Source organism: Labrus bergylta, chromosome 22 (assembly GCF_963930695.1).
Source record: "Labrus bergylta chromosome 22, fLabBer1.1, whole genome shotgun sequence".
Lineage (NCBI taxonomy): Eukaryota > Metazoa > Chordata > Actinopteri > Labriformes > Labridae > Labrus > Labrus bergylta.
In genome coordinates, this window is record NC_089216.1 from 2,565,369 (window position 1) to 2,583,556 (window position 18,188).

The following is an 18,188-nucleotide window of genomic DNA, read 5'->3' on the forward strand; positions in this document are numbered from 1 at the left end:
CTTACTTTTCTTAATCAGGGTATGTTTAAGATCTACCCTCTGCCGGACAACCCCTCCGTCCCGCCTCCTCCCAGACAGTTCAGAAAGCTTCCTTCAAACGGCATCGAGGAGTGTTTGGTCCGAGTCTACGTCATCCAGGCTCACAGCTTGCAGCCCAAAGACACCAACGGGAAGGTACGAAGAGTGCGACACATTTACTTCTTTTATACCATTTAGTTACAGTAAAGTGTATTTCCTGCTTTGTGTTTTCAGTGTGACCCCTACATGAAGATCACTTTGGGGAAAAAGACAATCAACGACAGTGACAACTACATCCCCTGTACTCTGGAGCCGGTCTTTGGAAAGTACGTATCATCTTCCCCGAGCCGGGTCAGTTAAGCCAGTGGTAGTTTCCCTTTCTCCTCGACCCAAAGTTCAGAACACAGACGCGGTGTAAAAGGTTGAAGTATCTTAAATGAATGATAGTTTCAGATGAGGGGAAGAATGAGAGGTGGGCCGGTGGAGAGCGGCTGAACTGATGATCCAGAATCTGAGCTGAGCTGAAGCCGACTGAAATGATCTGACGATTAAAGACTGATGACTTGATGAGAGACAGGTGAATCATTCAGGAAGCAGAGCAGATTAGGAGAACTGAGGACGGCCACACCCAGAGACAGAGAGAGACAACAAGAAACAAAAAAGGAGGGGGGGGAACTCTGAAGAAACACGAGGAAAAAAGGGGCAAACTTGTGGCCACGACAGTTTTTATCTCTGTCTTTTCGGAGGCTTAGGTTGCATCTGCAGACTTTCCCTGAACTTTTACTTTCACAATTCAAAGGTCTGATCTGGAGCAGGGTGCGAGTGCTGATGGTACAGCAGCTCATCCTGTCCTGAGACTTGAAAGATTTTCTTTCAGATTTGCTAAATGGACATTAAATTACACTCATTAATTGAATTCAAATATTTACCCGACTAATATTCAGTCTCTAATAGGCTTCTGATTGTTTTCCTTTTTGTTCTCTTCATTGTTGTTTCTTTTATCTTTCTTTCTCTGTGAGCCCCTTTTTTGTTTTCACACCAGTAGGGGGCGCTGCACTCACACGAATCACAGCAGCACAGATAGAGACAGAGAGAGAGAGAGAGAGAGAGAGAGAGAGAGAGAGAGAGAGAGAGAGAGAGAGAGAGAGAGAGAGAGAGAGGCTGCATGCTGTACAGAGCTGAACAAGCTGTTTGGAGCAGCTTCTCCACAGAGTGCTCCTTCAAACCTTTGACCTGACCTGTTGTATTTGGTTCGGTTCCATCTTTAGACATCAAAATCAAAAGTCTTTCATCGAGACCTGCTGTGTAATTAAAGATAACCTTTGTAGCCTTAAACAGGTTGGATCTTGGTAGGAATTCCTCTTTTGGTATGAGCTCTTGACTGACTTTATTGTGATGTTTTATTGTGTTTTATTTGGTTTATATTTTGTTGTGCTGTCTGATTTTTTTAATTCGTTTTTGTTTATGTTTTATGATAGATAGATAGATAGATAGATAGATAGATAGATAGATAGATAGATACTTTATTGATCCCGAGGGAAATTCAAAGCATCCAGTTGCAGGTTACAAAGACGTACATGACATGAAACATTTGTTACAAATTAACCACAAAACCGACGCCCCCCCCATACATATATATTAACCCGAAAAAAATATTTAAGAATACCCCTAGATGAAGCAAACATTTTTAGCAATGTTTAAAAAGAAGAAAATGATCAAAAAACAGACAATAACAGTCAGTGCAAACATTAAAGGTGCAATTTAAATAATTGAGGTTAGCATGTAAGTGTCCAACTAGAGGCCGACTCTTGGGACAGCTGTGATGTTGTCCTTGTGTTTCTTGTCTTCTGTTTGTTCAGCATGCTCCTCAGCTCTCTCTAATGTTTTGAATTTTTAACTACAGTACCCGTTTTAAACACTAGGTGTCATAGTTACATATTGCTCCTTTAAACACAGTCAGATGCCGGATGGGATCGCTGAAATGTTGGGCCAGATCTCTGACATTTTTGGCCTCTTTTGTTGTCGTTTTTTTTTGTGTTCTCCAGGATGTTCGAGCTCTCCTGCTCCCTCCCTCTGGAGAAGGACCTCCGGGTGATGCTGTACGACCACGACATGCTGTCTAAAGACGAGAAGATCGGCGAGACGGTCATCGACCTGGAGAACCGCTTCCTGTCCAAATATGGAGCCATGTGTGGCCTGCCGCAGTCCTACTGCGTGTCAGTAAAATCTTTAAACATAAATCCTACTATGTACCCTGTTTATGAAGGTTCAATTATTCCAAACATTGCATCAGATGGAGGAGTGGCTTACACTTTTTTAATATTGTTTTAAGTATGTTTTTTTTACGTTGGAAACAAATTCAACTTGTTTCTACTTAGTTAGCAAGTTAAACCAGTTTTTCAGCATGTTTAAATCTGCTCTTAAAGTTAAACACTGCAACATGGAACTCTATGGGGATTGACTCCTTCCCTCAAAAGTTTCCCTCAAAAGTTTTAAGTATGTTTTTTTATGTTGGAAACAAATTCAACTTGTTTCTACTTAGTTAGCAAGTTAAACCAGTTTTCTGAGTACTGAAGTCTCTCTCTCTCACACACTCTCTTTCTATGTCTCTCGCCCATCAGATCCGGAGTAAACCAGTGGAGAGACCAGCTGACACCTCGACAGCTGCTGATGAGAGTGTGTGAGCGGAGAAACCTGCCAAAGCCTGTCTACCAGGAAGACGTGGTTCACTTCAGAGGAGACCAGTACACCGCTGCAGACCTCGGTGAGTGACAGATGGGGGGGGGGGGGGGGGGGGTAGGTAAAACATTCCTTATAAAGCCGTTTTGGACACCCCTCAGTTTGCTAGATATGAGAGCAGTTATCAGGTCAACAGGTGTTGCAGCGATGGAAGCGGGCAAAAGAAGTGGTTCAGATAGAAGTGATTGTACCTGACCTAAAAAGCGAGTTGAACTTCAGGACACCCTGAAAAGATTCACACACACACACACACACACACACACACAGACAGATATGTTCCGTAGATGAAGGTCATAGTTGTCCTTTTAAAAGACTTTATGTGTGTATGTGCGTACGTGCGAGCCAACGTCAACATCGTGGTCGCCTTCTCGCTCAGCGTGAAGCACTGCAGCGTTCTCTTTCCACAGTTGCCGCGGTTACCATGCGTCAGCCATGCTGTCCGTCAAAACAAGGATGCTAATTGGCCGAGAGGACACGCTCCTCTTCCTCCTCTACCTCCAAGTTTGGGACTTTTTCTCCTCTATCTCTGAGTTTTTTCTCTCCCTTCTTCTTTTCTCCTCTTTTTGTCTCTTTCTGCTTTCCCTTCCCCTTTTTTTCTTCAACCCTTCTTTCCATCAACCTCCTCGACTTGTATCTTCTGCTCCCCTCTCCTTTTTCCTATTTCTTCCTCTTCTTCCTCTTCAGTTTCTCTGAATGTATGTTTGATCTTTTCTGTATTCTCTTCTTTATAGCCACTCTTTTTTTTTCCAACTTCCCTTATCTCTTCCTCAGCCCTTTTATCTTCTTTGCCGTGCTCCTTCTTTATCTCCTACCTCTCTTTGCCTTTTTCCTTCACCTCTTTCCTCTTTCATTCTCTAATTTCCCTCCCTCCTTACCTCCTCCCCCAATTCTTCCCCTCCCCATCTCTCCTAAGTCTTCCCCATCTCTCCTCCTTTTCCTCATCTCCTACATCTTCCCCTTCCCTCCTCTCCTCCTTTCCTCCTCTCCTACATCTTCCCCTTCCCTCCTCCTTTCCTCCTCTCCTAAGTCTCCCCCTTCCCTCCTCTCCTCCTTTCCTCCTTTCCTAAGTCTCCCCCTTTCCTCCTCTCCTCTCCTCCTTTTCCTTCTCCCTAAGTCTTACCCTCCACTCCTCTTCCTCTCCTCTCACAGGTATATTGATTTTCCTCACTCAGATGTTATGCAGACATCAATGAGCAGTTTACAGTGTGTGTGTGTGTGTGTGTGTGTGTGTGTGTGTGTGTGTGTGTGTGAATAATAAATGAATCCTGTGTATTCTCCTCCCAGTCCACCCAGTATTCCTCCATCCTTCACTCTCTCAGCTTTGAGTCATTTAAACGTTTTCTCACCTTCAATAAAACCTCTGTCGGTGTGTGTCTCTGTGTGTTTTCAGAGGACAAAAATGTTTGCAAGCGTCACCTCGGTCCCATTAAGGAGCGTCTGTCGCTGCACATCTTGAGGAAAATAGGATTAGTACCTGAACACGTTGAGACCAGAACTCTGTACAGCCCTCTGCAGCCGGAAATAGAGCAGGTAACAAACACTCTGTGTGATTTAAAACAAATCTTTTTTAAGCAATTTTTTATGTTGAATTTCTTCTGTCTACATTTCTGCCTTCTGATTGGTTGTTCTTGCTGTCTGTCAGGGGCGTCTGATGATGTGGGTGGACCTGTTCCCCAAGTCCCTGGGACCGCCGGGACCCCCGTTCAACGTCACACCGCGCAAAGCTAAGAAGTAAGACGACAGATAATAATCCTGTGTCATTAAAATAATCATCAATCATCAAAAGTAGTGATGAATATTCTCGTTCAGGTTCTTCCTGCGCTGCATCATCTGGAACACCAGTGATGTCATCCTGGACGATGTCAGCATCACCGGCGAGAAAATGAGCGACATCTACGTGAAAGGGTACGAGCAGTTTGATTGTCATGACTGATGCTTTGACGCAGAGCAAAGAAACCTGAGTGTCTTGTTTGAATTTGAAACTCTGTCAGATGGCTCGACGGACACGAACACAACAAGCTGAAGACGGACGTCCACTACCGCTCGCTGGGCGGCGAGGGAAACTTCAACTACAGATTCCTGTTCCCGTTCCGCTATTTACCAGCCGAGCAGCTCTGTGTGGTCGACAGGAAGGTGAGGATACGTACACGATCAGTAACTCTACAGCAGCAACATGGAGCTAAGGCTGGCTGCCAGAGCTTCTCAATTAATGGGTCGGGCGCCGGTGCGGTGGGTTGCTAATTTGAGCCTTGCAAGACATTTGTGTTGAGAAGTCTTCGATGGGTTCGTTATGTCAGAAATCAGCCCTGTAATTGTAATGAAAAGAAAAATAACCTAAATGGGCCGAAGCGGTTTTTCAGCATGTTTAAATCTGCTCTTAAAGTTAAACGCTTCAACATGGAACTCTATGGGGATTGACTCCTTTTGGGAGCCAGCCTCTAATGGCCTATTTAGGAACTGCAACGTAAATATTATTTTTTTTCAGCACAATATGTTGCCATGTGTGCCATCAAACCCAGACACTATACTTAATTTAAATCTCAAACACAAATAAATGATCCTGCTCCTCAATATGTTAGCTGCATTAATCCACCGCTAAAAATAGTCCCCCTTTTAAAAATACTTAATTTTCTGATATTTAGGGGACTACAGAGCCTTAAAGGCAGGGTTGGTCATTTTGGAAAACTAGCATGATTTTTGACAGTAGCATTCCCTCAGTGCTCCATCTGCAAAAGCCACGCCCCCTCACTTACATGCACGAGCGCCGTCGCTCCAGAAGCGGACCTCGGCTCATCGCTTGCATCATGTAGAAACTACGTCATCTCATGTCTCATTCAGCGGTAAGTAAACTCACAGTATAAACTCCTAAAGTCATCGGTGACGCACTTTGAGTGTAGAGAGTGAGCAGGGAGACAGGGAGGCGTCTGATTGGTTCATCAGATTGGTACCTCGTGGCAGACATTGGTGGAAGTTTTTACAGGATTACAACTGCTACAGATGATGGCTTTTCTTTGTTCCTTTTTCAGAGCACATGAGTTATTAATTTCAACGGCAATTTCAACCAAAATCTTAAAAAGTGGATCTGGAGGAAAATGACCAACCCTGCCTTTAAAAACATTCTTCATTGCACCCCACAAAATGTGCTCCATTGTCTTTGACTCAAACCCTTCAATCCCTCAAATCAACACACAGATAATTATTATATAAAACCGAATGTCATTTAGCATGCATCTCTTATTCCTGGAGTAAAATATTGATATATTGATTTCTAAATGAACAGATCATGTCAGAGAGTAGAGAGAATAAAGACGTCGGGAGACTGATCTACAGCGGCGATTAACCAAAAAAAAAAAGAAAAAGAGAAGTGAAGTGAAGTTTTTACAGGGAAGAGGAGTGCACTTTTTAATTTCCCTCAGTCTGATGCGAAGAAACCATAAAATAACATCACGCCGAAGAAAACTGGAATAACAACACGGCTGTCATTTGCTTTCCTTGGCGTGAAAGCGAGCCTCTTTAGCCGCCTGCAGCCGACATGTTTTACGATGGCGTCCCACTCCTCGTAGCAGCATCCTCAATCAGCGAGCGGCCGAAGAAGACGAGAGGGAGTTTTAAATAACAAAAATAAAAATAAAACTTCTGCTGCCGGGTGGAGAAGTTTCTCTCCCAGCACGGAGCAGCGGCCAGATACGGAGTTTATGAAGCCAGAAGACTTTGTGGTTGGTGATATAATGACTGAGTCACTGCAGCGACTGATCAACAGCTCTATCAACACTCGCACGTGTTGTCTTTATTGGTTTGGATCCAGCCCAGAATTCGGATTTCTTTTTTATTTTAATGATGCTTTTACTTCTCTTCTTACTTTGATCCTCAGACAGTCGTGTTTTTTTAGGCGTATTCGTACATATTTTGTACAAAAAAAGAAGGCATCTCAGGGTTTGGAAACCATCATTTTGAAAACTTTTGAGGAATTATTTTCACTTCACTTTCATTCCATTTTTTTGGCGTTCACCATTTTTTGTTATTTTGACACCAACTCGTAACCAGCTCGCAAGATCAGACAGAAGATTTTTAAAAGCAAGTTCGGAACATCCATCCATCTTCCATACCGCGTTTCTCGTTCAGGGGTTGCGGGAGCCGATCCCAGCTGTCATTGGGCGAGAGGCGTGGTTACACCCTTGACTGTTCACCAGCCAATCAGAGGGCTGACATATAGAGACAGACAACCAGCCACACTCACTTTTACACCAACGGGTATTGTAGAGTCACCAGTTAACCTAACGAGCATGTCTCCTGTCAGACGGGGAATTGAACCAGGAACCCTCTCGCTGTTTGAGCCCATGCTGTGGTATAAGGTTTGTCAGCCCTTGGGGAGGCCCCGTACTGGCCTGGGGGCCCAAGCAGCAACGCTGCTGGAGGGAGTAAGGGAGGAAATGAAGGAGAGGACTGAACAGGACTCTCTACTTAGCACGCTGGCAACAAAAAGGAAGCTGATTGATGTCGTTAGATATTACAAAGAGTGGTTACACACACACACATAAGCACACACCCGTCTAATCACGCCCCGGTTTGTGACAGCTGTGGAGTGATATCTTAATGTGCTTGGACAGAGTTTGTGGATAAAGTGAGCCAGAAACACTCTCACTGACGTGTACGTGCTCTAGCAGACACACACACACACACACAGGGTTTAGTGTGTTTACCGTCATTGTTTGAGTGTGTTGTTATGAAGTGTGAGAGCATGGTGAGGATTTAGACTCAGATGTAGAGAGTCAGTGTGAAGTCATAACGGTGACAACAGAGACGAGTCGTTTGTCATTTGGTTGTAATGTGATGTGTCGTCGAGCCAAACCTGACAGTGTGTAAAAAGAGTTTTTGTTCCCCCAAAAATCACTGACGTTTTGAAAGCAATATTCAGAGGAAGATCGGGAAAAAACTGAGTCCCAGACTTCTGTGGAAAAAGTCTCGGGTGCATCAAAAGGACAGTGCAGCGCATGAAGCATCGGTCTGTTCTCAGTCCCAATCATTGAGTGTACATAAAGATGGACAACGAGACTCCATCTCCTTCTGTTGTACCAAAGTGAAGCCAAAATACCATAGCTCCACCCTTTAGGTTCGGTTTGGTAGACGTGGCACCCCAATAGAAGTGTAGCAACAAAGAAAGACATTACGGATCAGTTGTTATGGTACCATTCTCAACTTTTGACAATGGAAACACCAATAATCGTGTACTGGACCGAACTGAACTAAACTGGACCTCTTGGTGGAAAATATTGGGAAAAGGATGGATGAGACCAATCCCAAGAGGAAAAGACAAGATTAAGAATCACTACGCTTAAGATTCATCCAACGGGCATGAGCAGATACTTCGATATCACTAAAAGAAAAACGAAGAAAAAGTAGAGCGAAAAGGCTGTAAAAACAAAAATGACATTTGAAAGTGTCTCCAAAGGTTCTTTCTCTCCTCACTTTCCTCATGAACGTCCACAGAAGTCAGAAAAAGGGAAATTCAGGCATCTGCGGTGTGAAGTTTGACTTGTAGCTTCTAGTTTTGTGGAAAATCCCCTCATCGAGTGTTTCTAGAAAAGTTACAGAGATGTATTGACATTTGCTACGAATTCCAGGAGAACCATTTTATTTCAGGTGTAACCCCCCCCCCCCCCCCCAAAAAAAAAAACGCTGAATTTTTAGCAACAACAGCAGCTGGAGAGTGTGACAGCAAGATAGAAAGGACGAGTGAGAGAATGGAAAGAAAGAGAGAGAGAGCATTAGCACAGAGGTGAGACAGGATCAGATACTGTCTGCCAAACTGGTGCGAGTCTACCAGAGGTGATAATAGGGCTAACACACACACACACACAGTTACACTTACATAGATGTGTGTGTACGAACACACACATACACACAGCTGCAGAGTGGTAAAAGTCTGCACTGAGAGGAGACTCAAAACACAATCTTAAGAGCCTCTTTTGTCTTTTGTGTCTCTTTCACTGCCTGCATATTTGAGGACGGTATCAGACCCTAAAGTGCTCGATTGACTCAGCATTTGGTGGGTGTTTGACTGATGTCCAAAGGGAGCTCAGTGACCAGTTTAAAGTCAGTCAGATAAGCAGTTCAAAAGCAGCAGCGATACTCAGGGCCAAGTGGGTTGCCTGTTAATGTACATGAGGGCACTGAAACGGTATAAAACGCAGGTAAACATCTTAGCTTAAATCTCCAACCACAACATCGCCTTTGACGTCTTAGGCTTTTGCCGTTGGTATAACTTTTGTATTTTGAAAAGTCATGCTCATTTTTGGAATACCGTCCTTCCTAGTTTCTGTTTTTTAGGAGTTATTAAGACCCCCTAGAAAGACTGCAAAACCAAACCTTTTTCTCTTTTATAATCCTTTTTTATTTCCCTCTGTGTGTGTCTGCAGGAAAACTTCTGGAGTTTGGATAAAGCCGAGACTAAAGTTGCTCCTCGACTCACTATCCAGGTCTGGGACAACGACAAGTTCTCCTTCGACGACTACCTCGGTAAAACACTGAGCTCCGAGCGTGTGTTTCCTGATATGTCTCTTCAGACTCTTGTAAAGTTTTCCATTCGTCAACTTTCTTCATGTTGACAGTGTTGGTAAATCAATGCACTGACTACATGTAGTCATAAACCTAAGCTGGTATTTTTTGGAGGGTTTGGAGGTTTTCCTCTGTTTAAAAAAAAAAAGAATCCCGTACACAAGTGCACAGTTACAGCTGTCATAAGCACGCCAAGTCAACGTCAATGTCCTTGACATGTGAAGGTTTTCTCCCCATTTCTCTGCGATGACCATTTCATTTTTAAAGCTCTCCCACCAACCCAACCCAAGTCAGAGCGAGTTTCGGCCAAAACCACCAACGTTGGCGGCTGGGTTTTTGTCGTTGGAGTGTTGTTTGAAGCAGCAGTGACCTCTGTAGTCCATTCAGACGTCTCTGCTCGTCAACTTCGTGGGAGAGTAACTGTGTATTTATGTGTGAGCGTGTAAAAATTCCAGTTAACAACGTTAGCGCCAGCGTATCTCAAGTAAGCAGCGTATGACAGCGTCGCACAGTGATGTCAAATGGAGGAGATACCTGCGCAGAAGTGTGACGTTGCAAACAGAGTTTCTGGAAATGTCACTCTGGAATGAGTTTTCCAAAATGTACGCTTTCAGTGACCTAAAACGCAATTTTCGTACTAAAGGCCAAAATGCACAGAAAATGCTACTTTTTCAAAAAATACCCGTCTGTGTGTAGACCAGTTCTTAAGGTAAGAAATGCAGCTTCTCTGGTGGGGTTAGAAAATGTCTCACAACATCAATGATAATTTCATTGGCTAATAAATGTATTTTCACAGGTTTGGTTACAGTATTTCCCAGAAAAATACAATAAAAGTAGATATTTTGGATCGTGTTGGACTAGATATTTGAGCTGTCGAGTTAAATTTTTAACAAAAACATGTAAAACTTTTCATCAAATTTACTACAATAACAGTTCAGGTCAACAGAAAAGGCCCAGAGAACTGTCTTCAATCTAAATTTACACTGGAGAAACAAAAGGCTTACTGGAAATGGAGCCATATTTCCCAAGATTAATACCTCCTGAAGTAAGTCAGAGGTGTACATAAAAGCCTTTAGGTGTAGAGATTCAGTTAATTCAACTGTGTTGCTGACACTCAGACAGTTTTTCACTTTGCACTTTGGCCTGTGTTTCGGTGGTAAATCCATCCAGAACCACATGTGCGATGTGCGTCGAGACAAACTACTGCGATAACATTTATCTTTAGAATTAACGCTCTTTCATTTCCGCTGTGTTGGCACATTTCAGAGAGAGGAAGGGCTCCGTTATATTTTTTCTTCTCCTGAGCTCAAGCTGTCAAAATTCTGCCTCTCCTTCACCCCTGACGCTGCCCCAGCCGGCCTCATCCCCTGAAATAACTCACCGCGCCGCGCCTCTCCTCTTTCTCTCCCCTCCTGCCTCATTTCATCTTCTCTTTCCTCGCCAATGACGGGAGGGTGACCGTCTGCAGGCTTGCAGCTTGCGGTGTGAGAGCAGGAGGAGGAAGATGAGGAATCCAGACTCTGATCCGTTCCTGTCTGTCACCATCTCGCTCGGCCGCGGCGTTTTTTTCCCTCACCTCGAGGGTTTCTCTCGCCTCGTGCAGTCGGCGGGCGAGTGGCCGCCTCAAAGCATTTCTTCCATTCCTGCCTGTCTTCAGCTCGTCAGCTCGGACCGCTGACTGTTAATGTTCCTGGGTCAGACACGAGCCGTTTTTTTCTTCCATCACACTGTCAGACTGAGGAAAACTCTGGAAAAACACTTCATGTGGACATTTAGGCTCTCACTGATACACAACCCGTCCATACTGAATGTCAACAAAGATCAATGTTTAACCCACCAAACTTCACAGCAGGATTATCCATAATGCTGCTTTACTTAGGTTTCCCAAACGTAACTGAAGACTAATATTTAACAACCTACAATAAAACCCTCTTTTAGCCTAATGTGGCCTCTCTGTACAGTATTCAGTCTCAACCTGTTACTTCTCTACTGCCCATCCCCCTAATCCACACATTCATCTCACCCAGATTTGACTACCCCAACATCCTTCTACATAGTTCATCATCCAAAGTCCTCAATAAACTTCCATCCATCCAAAACTTTGCTGAATATTTACTTACACAGATCCACTCCGGCGACCATTATCACCCCTGTCCTCCAGATCCTCCACTGGCTCCCAGTTCTCCAACAAATACAACTCAAAGTCCTTCTCTTTACTTTCAAAGACCCTCAACAACCAGGCCCCTTCCCACTTCAGTGACCTGCCCCCACCCCCAAACAGAAATCAGTCCTTCGCAATTGGCGACTCCCGCTCCCCCTCAGTCCCAGCCATCATGGTGTGCCTCAAGGCTCCATGCTTGGACCCCTCTTCTTCATCATTTACATACTCCCCTTCAGTCACATCATCCTCCAACACAGTCTTAATTTCCATGCCTGGTCAACTGCCTGAATGACATCAAACCCTGGATGTCAATCAATTTCTTGAGCTAAACAACACTAAAACTGAGCTTATGGTTGGGGCTCCCAAGGCGCTGATCAGGAAGGTTGGAGATTTCTTAAATGATGTAGACAGCTGCTCCTTCCTCCCTGCCTTTGAGGTGCGCAACCTCATTGCCTCAACCTCAATACAGAAACTGTTTTTTACAGTAAGCTTTACACTTTAGTGGCTGACAAATGCATGTTTCTTATCCGATGACCCTGCAGTGTGTAAATGTTCTCTTAATGTGTCTCCAGGTCACCTGGTGATGGACCTGAACCACATGCTGCGTCCAGCCAAGTCGCCAGAGAAATGCACCTTGCAGCTGCTGGATCAGCCGACGGACAAGCTGGTTTCTCTGTTTGAACAAAAGACAGTCAAAGGATGGTGGCCCTGCATGTGTGAGCAGAATGGAGAGAAGATCATCGCTGTGAGGAAACACAAACATGCTTTACACACAAACAGATACATTCTAAATCTGCTCTAATTTGAAGTGTTAAATTCCCCCATGATAGAAGTAGGCAAGAGAAGTGGTTCAGATAGAAGTGATTGTACCCGACCTAAAAAGCCTCTGCATGTTTCTAATAAGCTCCACGAGCAGAAACGTGCTCAAACTAGGATCAATATTGGAGATGCTTTTGAAAAATGGAGAGAGGTTAGAACACAGAAAGGTTTACAGACCCATGCAGAGCTGGATAAACACTGAAGCTTCAGAGTCCACCACATGGTGACCTGAGTGAGCATGGACTCTAGAGAGGGGGGGGGGGGGGGGGATTTGGACTGCAGTACCCATCTTAAACACGAGGGGTCATTTACATACATTGCTCCTTTAATCTTCAATAAAGGATTATACAACAAAAAGTTAAGTGTGACAATGAGAGACGACTGACTGACTAGAAATAGACTTTTATGTTGAGGCTACATAAAACCAGTAAGATAAGAAACTGTAATTTAACAGTTGTCAACAAACTTCTTGCTCATATTTGATTTCTTCTTGATGTGTTTCAGGGCAAAGTGGAGATGTCTCTGGAGATCGTGACGGAGCAGGAGAACGAGGAGAGGCCGGCGGGAAACGGCAGAGACGAACCCAACATGAACCCTCACCTGGAGGAGCCCCAGTAAGTCATACAAACAAACACACACAGACACACACACATATACATAAAATACACGGTTCCTTACCCTCCTCTGTCCTCCCAGACGTCCGGACACTTCCTTCCTGTGGTTCTCCTCTCCTTATAAAACCCTCCGGTTCATCCTGTGGAGGAGGTTCAAGTGGTTCATCATCCTCTTCATCATCCTCTTCTTCATCTTCCTCTTCCTCGGCGTCTTCCTCTACTCCTTCCCGGCAAGTTTTTGTCTTTTTGTGTGCATGTATGTGTGTGTTTGAAACTGCCACAGTGTGTGGACGGAGGGAAAGATTAAAATTGACTTACTAATTTTTTTGCTTCCACAATTAAATGTTAACTCAGATTTCTAACATTTCTATTGTTTGCATATTTTTGGCCTTTAGAGGAATTTTACATGAACATTTTAGTAATTAATTTTATAGTTTATCGTATTGCTGGAAGCTTTAAAAATCAGAGAAAGACATTTCAAATTCAAATAACTTCATTTTATTTGAGGTGCATTTCAAAGGCACATAGAGCAGTAACATGAAAAACAAAACAGGAGCAGCAAAATCAGTGCAAGGCGGACTAAAATGTGTAAAACTTAAAGTTAAATGAAAATGACAAAATAAATAAAGTAAAAAAATTGGCAAGGTTTTGATTTGGACAAGTGGAAAAGGTTTTGCCTGATCATTTTGAAAGTACAATATCAGTCTTAAAACAAAAGTCAGAGAAGAAGGATTAAGAAAAAAGAAAAAATGCATGTTCGTTATATAAGCATGTTATATAAGAGGAATAAAATGTTTGGTTATGTCTTCTTTTATTTTCTGACGTTTTCTTTCTTCTACCCTTACAGAACTACGCAGCCATGAAAATGGTCGGACCATTCGGACCAGCGAAGGCATCCGAGTGATGATGGAGGAAACGGGGAAAAAAAGAAGCCAAAAAGAAGCTGAAAAAAAAGACAAATGACGTCGAGTTCTACCAATCAAACAAGGCGAAATTTAACCGATACTCTCCCTTTAAGTCTTTTTTTTTTTTTATGATTTACGTCACGCCGCTGAGGTCGTTCAGAGTGCTCTGCCGCAGCGGTGAACTTGTGACCTCCCTCAGACTGTGTGTGTGAAGATAAGTCTACTTGCTTTGGCGCCCGAGGTTCACAAACGCCTCAAATTTGTGTGTTGTGTCCATTTTGTGCCTTTCCCCGTCAGATCTGTGCGTCTCCACTCATCACAAACTCCTGTTTTTACCGTAGCGAACGCGTACATGAACTCACCATCAGATCCCAGCAGGTTGTCGCCCGCCTCGTCGTCATCCCTGCGTCACCTCTTTCATCCCTCTCTCCATCTCGTCCGCCCTCATGCAGAGAAGAAGGGAGGATAATAAACGCCCGCCGCCGCCATGTTGGAACAAGCGGGAAGCGCGGAATCAAAGGTTGTGATGTTGTCGTCTGATCTCTTTACCTCCTGCTGTGTCTGCAGCGGGTCAGGCAGCGGTGAGGGAGCGCTTTACAAAACTTTATCGCTTTAAAAAAACTCTGTGAAAAGGAATTTAAAAAAAGCACGAGTCTGCTCTCTTTGATTTTCCTTTTACTGTTAACAATCATGCTGTGCTGCGTTCAAGTGCAATCAGACGTCTTAGCTGTATGTTTTCAGACAGGATTGATTGTTACACGGCTCAGATATTCTTTCTGTTGAGCTTCTTCTTCTTCTCTTCCTCCTGAGCCTCAGCTCCTCCACTTTTGTCCTTTCCTGTATGTACCTCCTTCTCTTCTCCTTCCTCCTTTCCTCTCCTTCACTTGACTTTGCCACCGTCTTTCCTCCTTTTCTCCGCAGTCTCCTTCCCTCCTCTCACCTAGCTCTTCACTTTTCTTCTTCCTCTTTTTTGCTCCCTCTCTTCTTTCCTTCCACCCGTTCCTCTTATTTCTCCGCCTTGACCCAGCTAAATTATTTTCTTCCTACTTTTTCCCTCCCCTCTTTCTTCCTCCTCTTCCTCCATCTTTCCTGATTTACTTCTTTCTCCATCCCTCCCCTTCACTCTGTTCTTTACATCCTCCTGCATATAATTGTTTTCATCCTTAGTTTTTCCCCTTTAGCTTTGAGATATACTTCCCTTTGACTACACATTTGCATGCACATGAATGCTGCATCTTGTCCCTTTCTTTATTTGAAACCAAAAGCGAAACATTGCCAACATATTTGTGCAACTTTTAAAAAAAAGTAAATAACAAGAAAATGACTCAATGTTGGCTTCATAGGACTTCTGTTTTGGTCGTGATGGTATCCAAAGAGTTTAATTTTTACTAGTGTCACAGCTAAGTTTGAATTCTCGTATTGTGTAGTTTCATACGGCCTGAGCTCTCTAGTGTGCCCTCTAGTGGTATCCTCCAGTATCACACCTAATGCATTCGGTCAAATACATTCAAGACGCAGTCAGTCGTGCACGTACACATTGGACTAAAAGAAAAAGTATATCTCCATCCTAACTTATATTCCTCCTGTTCTCCTCGTAGTCTTTCTTTTCCCCTTCATTCTCCTCCGCCTCATGATCCCCCCCCCCCCCCCCCCCCCCCCCCTTCTCCCCCAGCTCCTCAGTCTTTCAGCACTCTCTCAGGGTTCAGCGGGTTAAGTCGAGGATTTGCTCGTGTTGATGTTGAGCTTTATTAGTGCAAAGTGTGTTTTTAGAGAGATCGATGTTCGCCGATAAGGACCCACACACACACACACACTGTGCCTAACAAACTGGAGTCATGTATGCTAGCCTGTGCGTTCTCCTTTTCTGTGTGTGTTTGTGTGTGTTTGAGAAGATTTGTGCAGACATTTGTTAAAAAGTGTGTTAAGGTCAGACCAGGAAAGGTAAAAGGAGAGGGAGTTGTTTACGCAGATTCTTCAGGATTTCCTGATGTACATTATGTGTTTGTGGGGTCACCATTGTGTATGTTCGGGTCTTTTGATCTTTGTGTAGCTCGTGCTGACTGAGACAGAAAACAAAAACTAAACCGGAAAAAATGATGAAAAAAAGAAGAGAGCGATATGAATACTGAACTCTAATGTCAGCATCGTCTTTTTTTCCTCTGAAGTCTAAAGACATGAGTTTGTAAGTTTGCTGTCCGGTGCGTTCACATGTTCAGTTCAATTGCTTTGCGTCGCACCACAGTGGAAATTATGACTTTGTCCCGTTTTGAGTCGAGTTTTGAGTTCACACCAGCCGATTATATTTACCACCCAGGCCTTGTTAACACAAAAGTTTCATGGACTCAGAGGCTGGTAATTTATTGGACGGTGTTTTGGCAACCTGCAATCCTGCCAGGTCAGAGAGGGTTTAGCCCCAGTGATGTAGCTCCTTTGGAGTTTTAAAAACGTGTTAAGAAGAAGGGGAAGTTACTCACTTTCAGATGACAACATTTGTCTCCTTGTACCCATAAAAACGTTGCATTTTTACGTTTTTTTATTCCAGTGAAGTGTAGCCTTGTTTCTCCAAAGTAATCCCAACGTATTTTTGCTTGGATGCTTGGTCCAGCATTGGCCCCCCTTGAAATTGGCCACCCCAGGTGCCAACCCTAAATAAACCTTAAACTATAGCCATATTCATTGTCAGTGCCCTCCATTGGGCCACCCCACTCAAAAAAAGTGTGGACACGCCCCTGCTTGGAGACCTCCTTCTCACCTGTAACAGAATATGAATTAAAACTGCTGTTTAAAATTTCCGAGAATGAAAAGGAAGAAAACTCCTCTTACTAGGGTGCATTAATTTTTTTTATGTCATACTTAAAACCTCCAATATGTGGCAGTATGACTCGACAATGGTTCAGCTTGATCAGGAAATATGTATAATGCACTGAAGGAAAAGACGATGGAAAATACGGCAGGACAAACTTATTGTCCTAGTTAAATTGTACCTTAGTTTTTAGTCAGACGACTAATAAAGTGGACATACCTGATAGCATAAGATGCTAACATTGTAGCCATGGCCTTCATGCAAATTGTAAATATATTTTAAAAATGGTGAAATGGTTTGGATTTATTTCAGGATTATTGCCACTATATCACCATTTTTTTGAAAGTGTATACAGATTTAGAAAATACATTATTTGTTGTGTTATTATCAGTAGTATATGTTGCGTTAGTATCTGAAATAGTTGTATGTATTTGAAAGAGCTTTAACCATCCTGCTGATGTAAACACACTGGCCACACTGACACAAGACAATCCTACCGTCAATGAATGTTTCAGTTCTTGTTTTATTGTTCCCAAAAAAAGCCTTAGATGCCTTCATACTGCAGATGTATTAGCTTTAACTTAGCACTTTGTTTCCCTATTATTAGTCCGGTCAGTAAACATAACATGCCTTTAGCCAGACGCTAGTTAGCTTAGCTTCGTATACAGACTGTAAACGTTGGTCAAGAGCTAGCCTGCCTCTCTCGGCTTTATTCACTTATAAAGCAGGAGAAACTTCAGGAAGTGGGTGCAATTGGTCAAGAAGTAATCCTGCGTTGGGGCTCCAGTGGCCTAGTGGTTAGTTTGTGCATCCTATGTACAGAGGCTGTTGTCCTTGAAGCGTGCTGCCTGGGTTCGAATCCAATTAAAATTGGTTTTCATTTTTATCAGCCCCATGTGATTTTATTTTCTGATTGGATTCATGGGGGTCCCAGCTTTTCTTAGATACAAGTAAGGGTGGGCTTCCACTGCTTTACGGGATCTAAAAAATGGACAACTTCAACGCTGGTTTATGTGTGTAAAATTGTAAAAAGGTTTGCTCTCTGGGATTATCCTGCACTGTGCTTCGGCTTTAAACAAAAGTATCCTCCTGTTGCTGACTGTAATAAACTCAAGATGCCAAAAAAAACTGCAGTGACTGGAAAAAAGTTCGGACTCTGTTTCAGTGGAACTGGTTCAAAATCCACCCTTGTTCTGTGAATGTTTTTTTTTTGATCATGACTGGGAGTATAGATGATATTGTTTTTGTGGAAGATACAGACTGAATGTATTCTAAACTTGTTTCTTCATATCAAAGAGCAATACTGTGTGCACTGCATTATGGGTCAGTATTATCAATAAAACTGCATTTCTGATGTGTGGTGTTTTTGTCTTCTCATGATAAGAAGTGTAGGTACCTGTGAGGAACCGATTTTGGCACCCCCTGTGGGCAAAGCAGTATGTCTTATAATTTTACTGATGGATTACTTGTAACATAATGGCGATGAATGCTGGGTTTAGGGGCTCCCTGTGAACTTTTTTTTGCCTCAGGCCCCAATATTTTCGCTTCTCCAGTGTGCTGTTACTGCCAATTTC

General features: G+C 43.3%; 1 protein-coding gene across 3 annotated transcripts in view; it reads left to right on the forward strand.

Moving 5' to 3' along the window:
- dysf (dysferlin, limb girdle muscular dystrophy 2B (autosomal recessive)) overlaps window positions 1-17,970 on the forward strand; it is a 65,425-nt gene extending 47,455 nt beyond the window's left edge. For all 3 annotated transcript variants that reach the window (XM_029281045.2, XM_065950368.1, XM_065950369.1), the window contains 13 exons: window positions 19-174; window positions 253-344; window positions 2,064-2,234; window positions 2,640-2,782; window positions 4,148-4,287; window positions 4,400-4,488; window positions 4,567-4,662; window positions 4,749-4,890; window positions 9,174-9,273; window positions 12,046-12,218; window positions 12,797-12,906; window positions 12,989-13,136; window positions 13,754-17,970. In XM_029281045.2, the coding sequence (XP_029136878.2) occupies window positions 19-174; window positions 253-344; window positions 2,064-2,234; window positions 2,640-2,782; window positions 4,148-4,287; window positions 4,400-4,488; window positions 4,567-4,662; window positions 4,749-4,890; window positions 9,174-9,273; window positions 12,046-12,218; window positions 12,797-12,906; window positions 12,989-13,136; window positions 13,754-13,810 (1,617 nt within the window). In that variant the 3' untranslated portion in view covers window positions 13,811-17,970. The remainder of the gene's footprint in view (window positions 1-18; window positions 175-252; window positions 345-2,063; window positions 2,235-2,639; window positions 2,783-4,147; window positions 4,288-4,399; window positions 4,489-4,566; window positions 4,663-4,748; window positions 4,891-9,173; window positions 9,274-12,045; window positions 12,219-12,796; window positions 12,907-12,988; window positions 13,137-13,753) is intronic.
- Window positions 17,971-18,188: the final 218 nt, after the last annotated feature.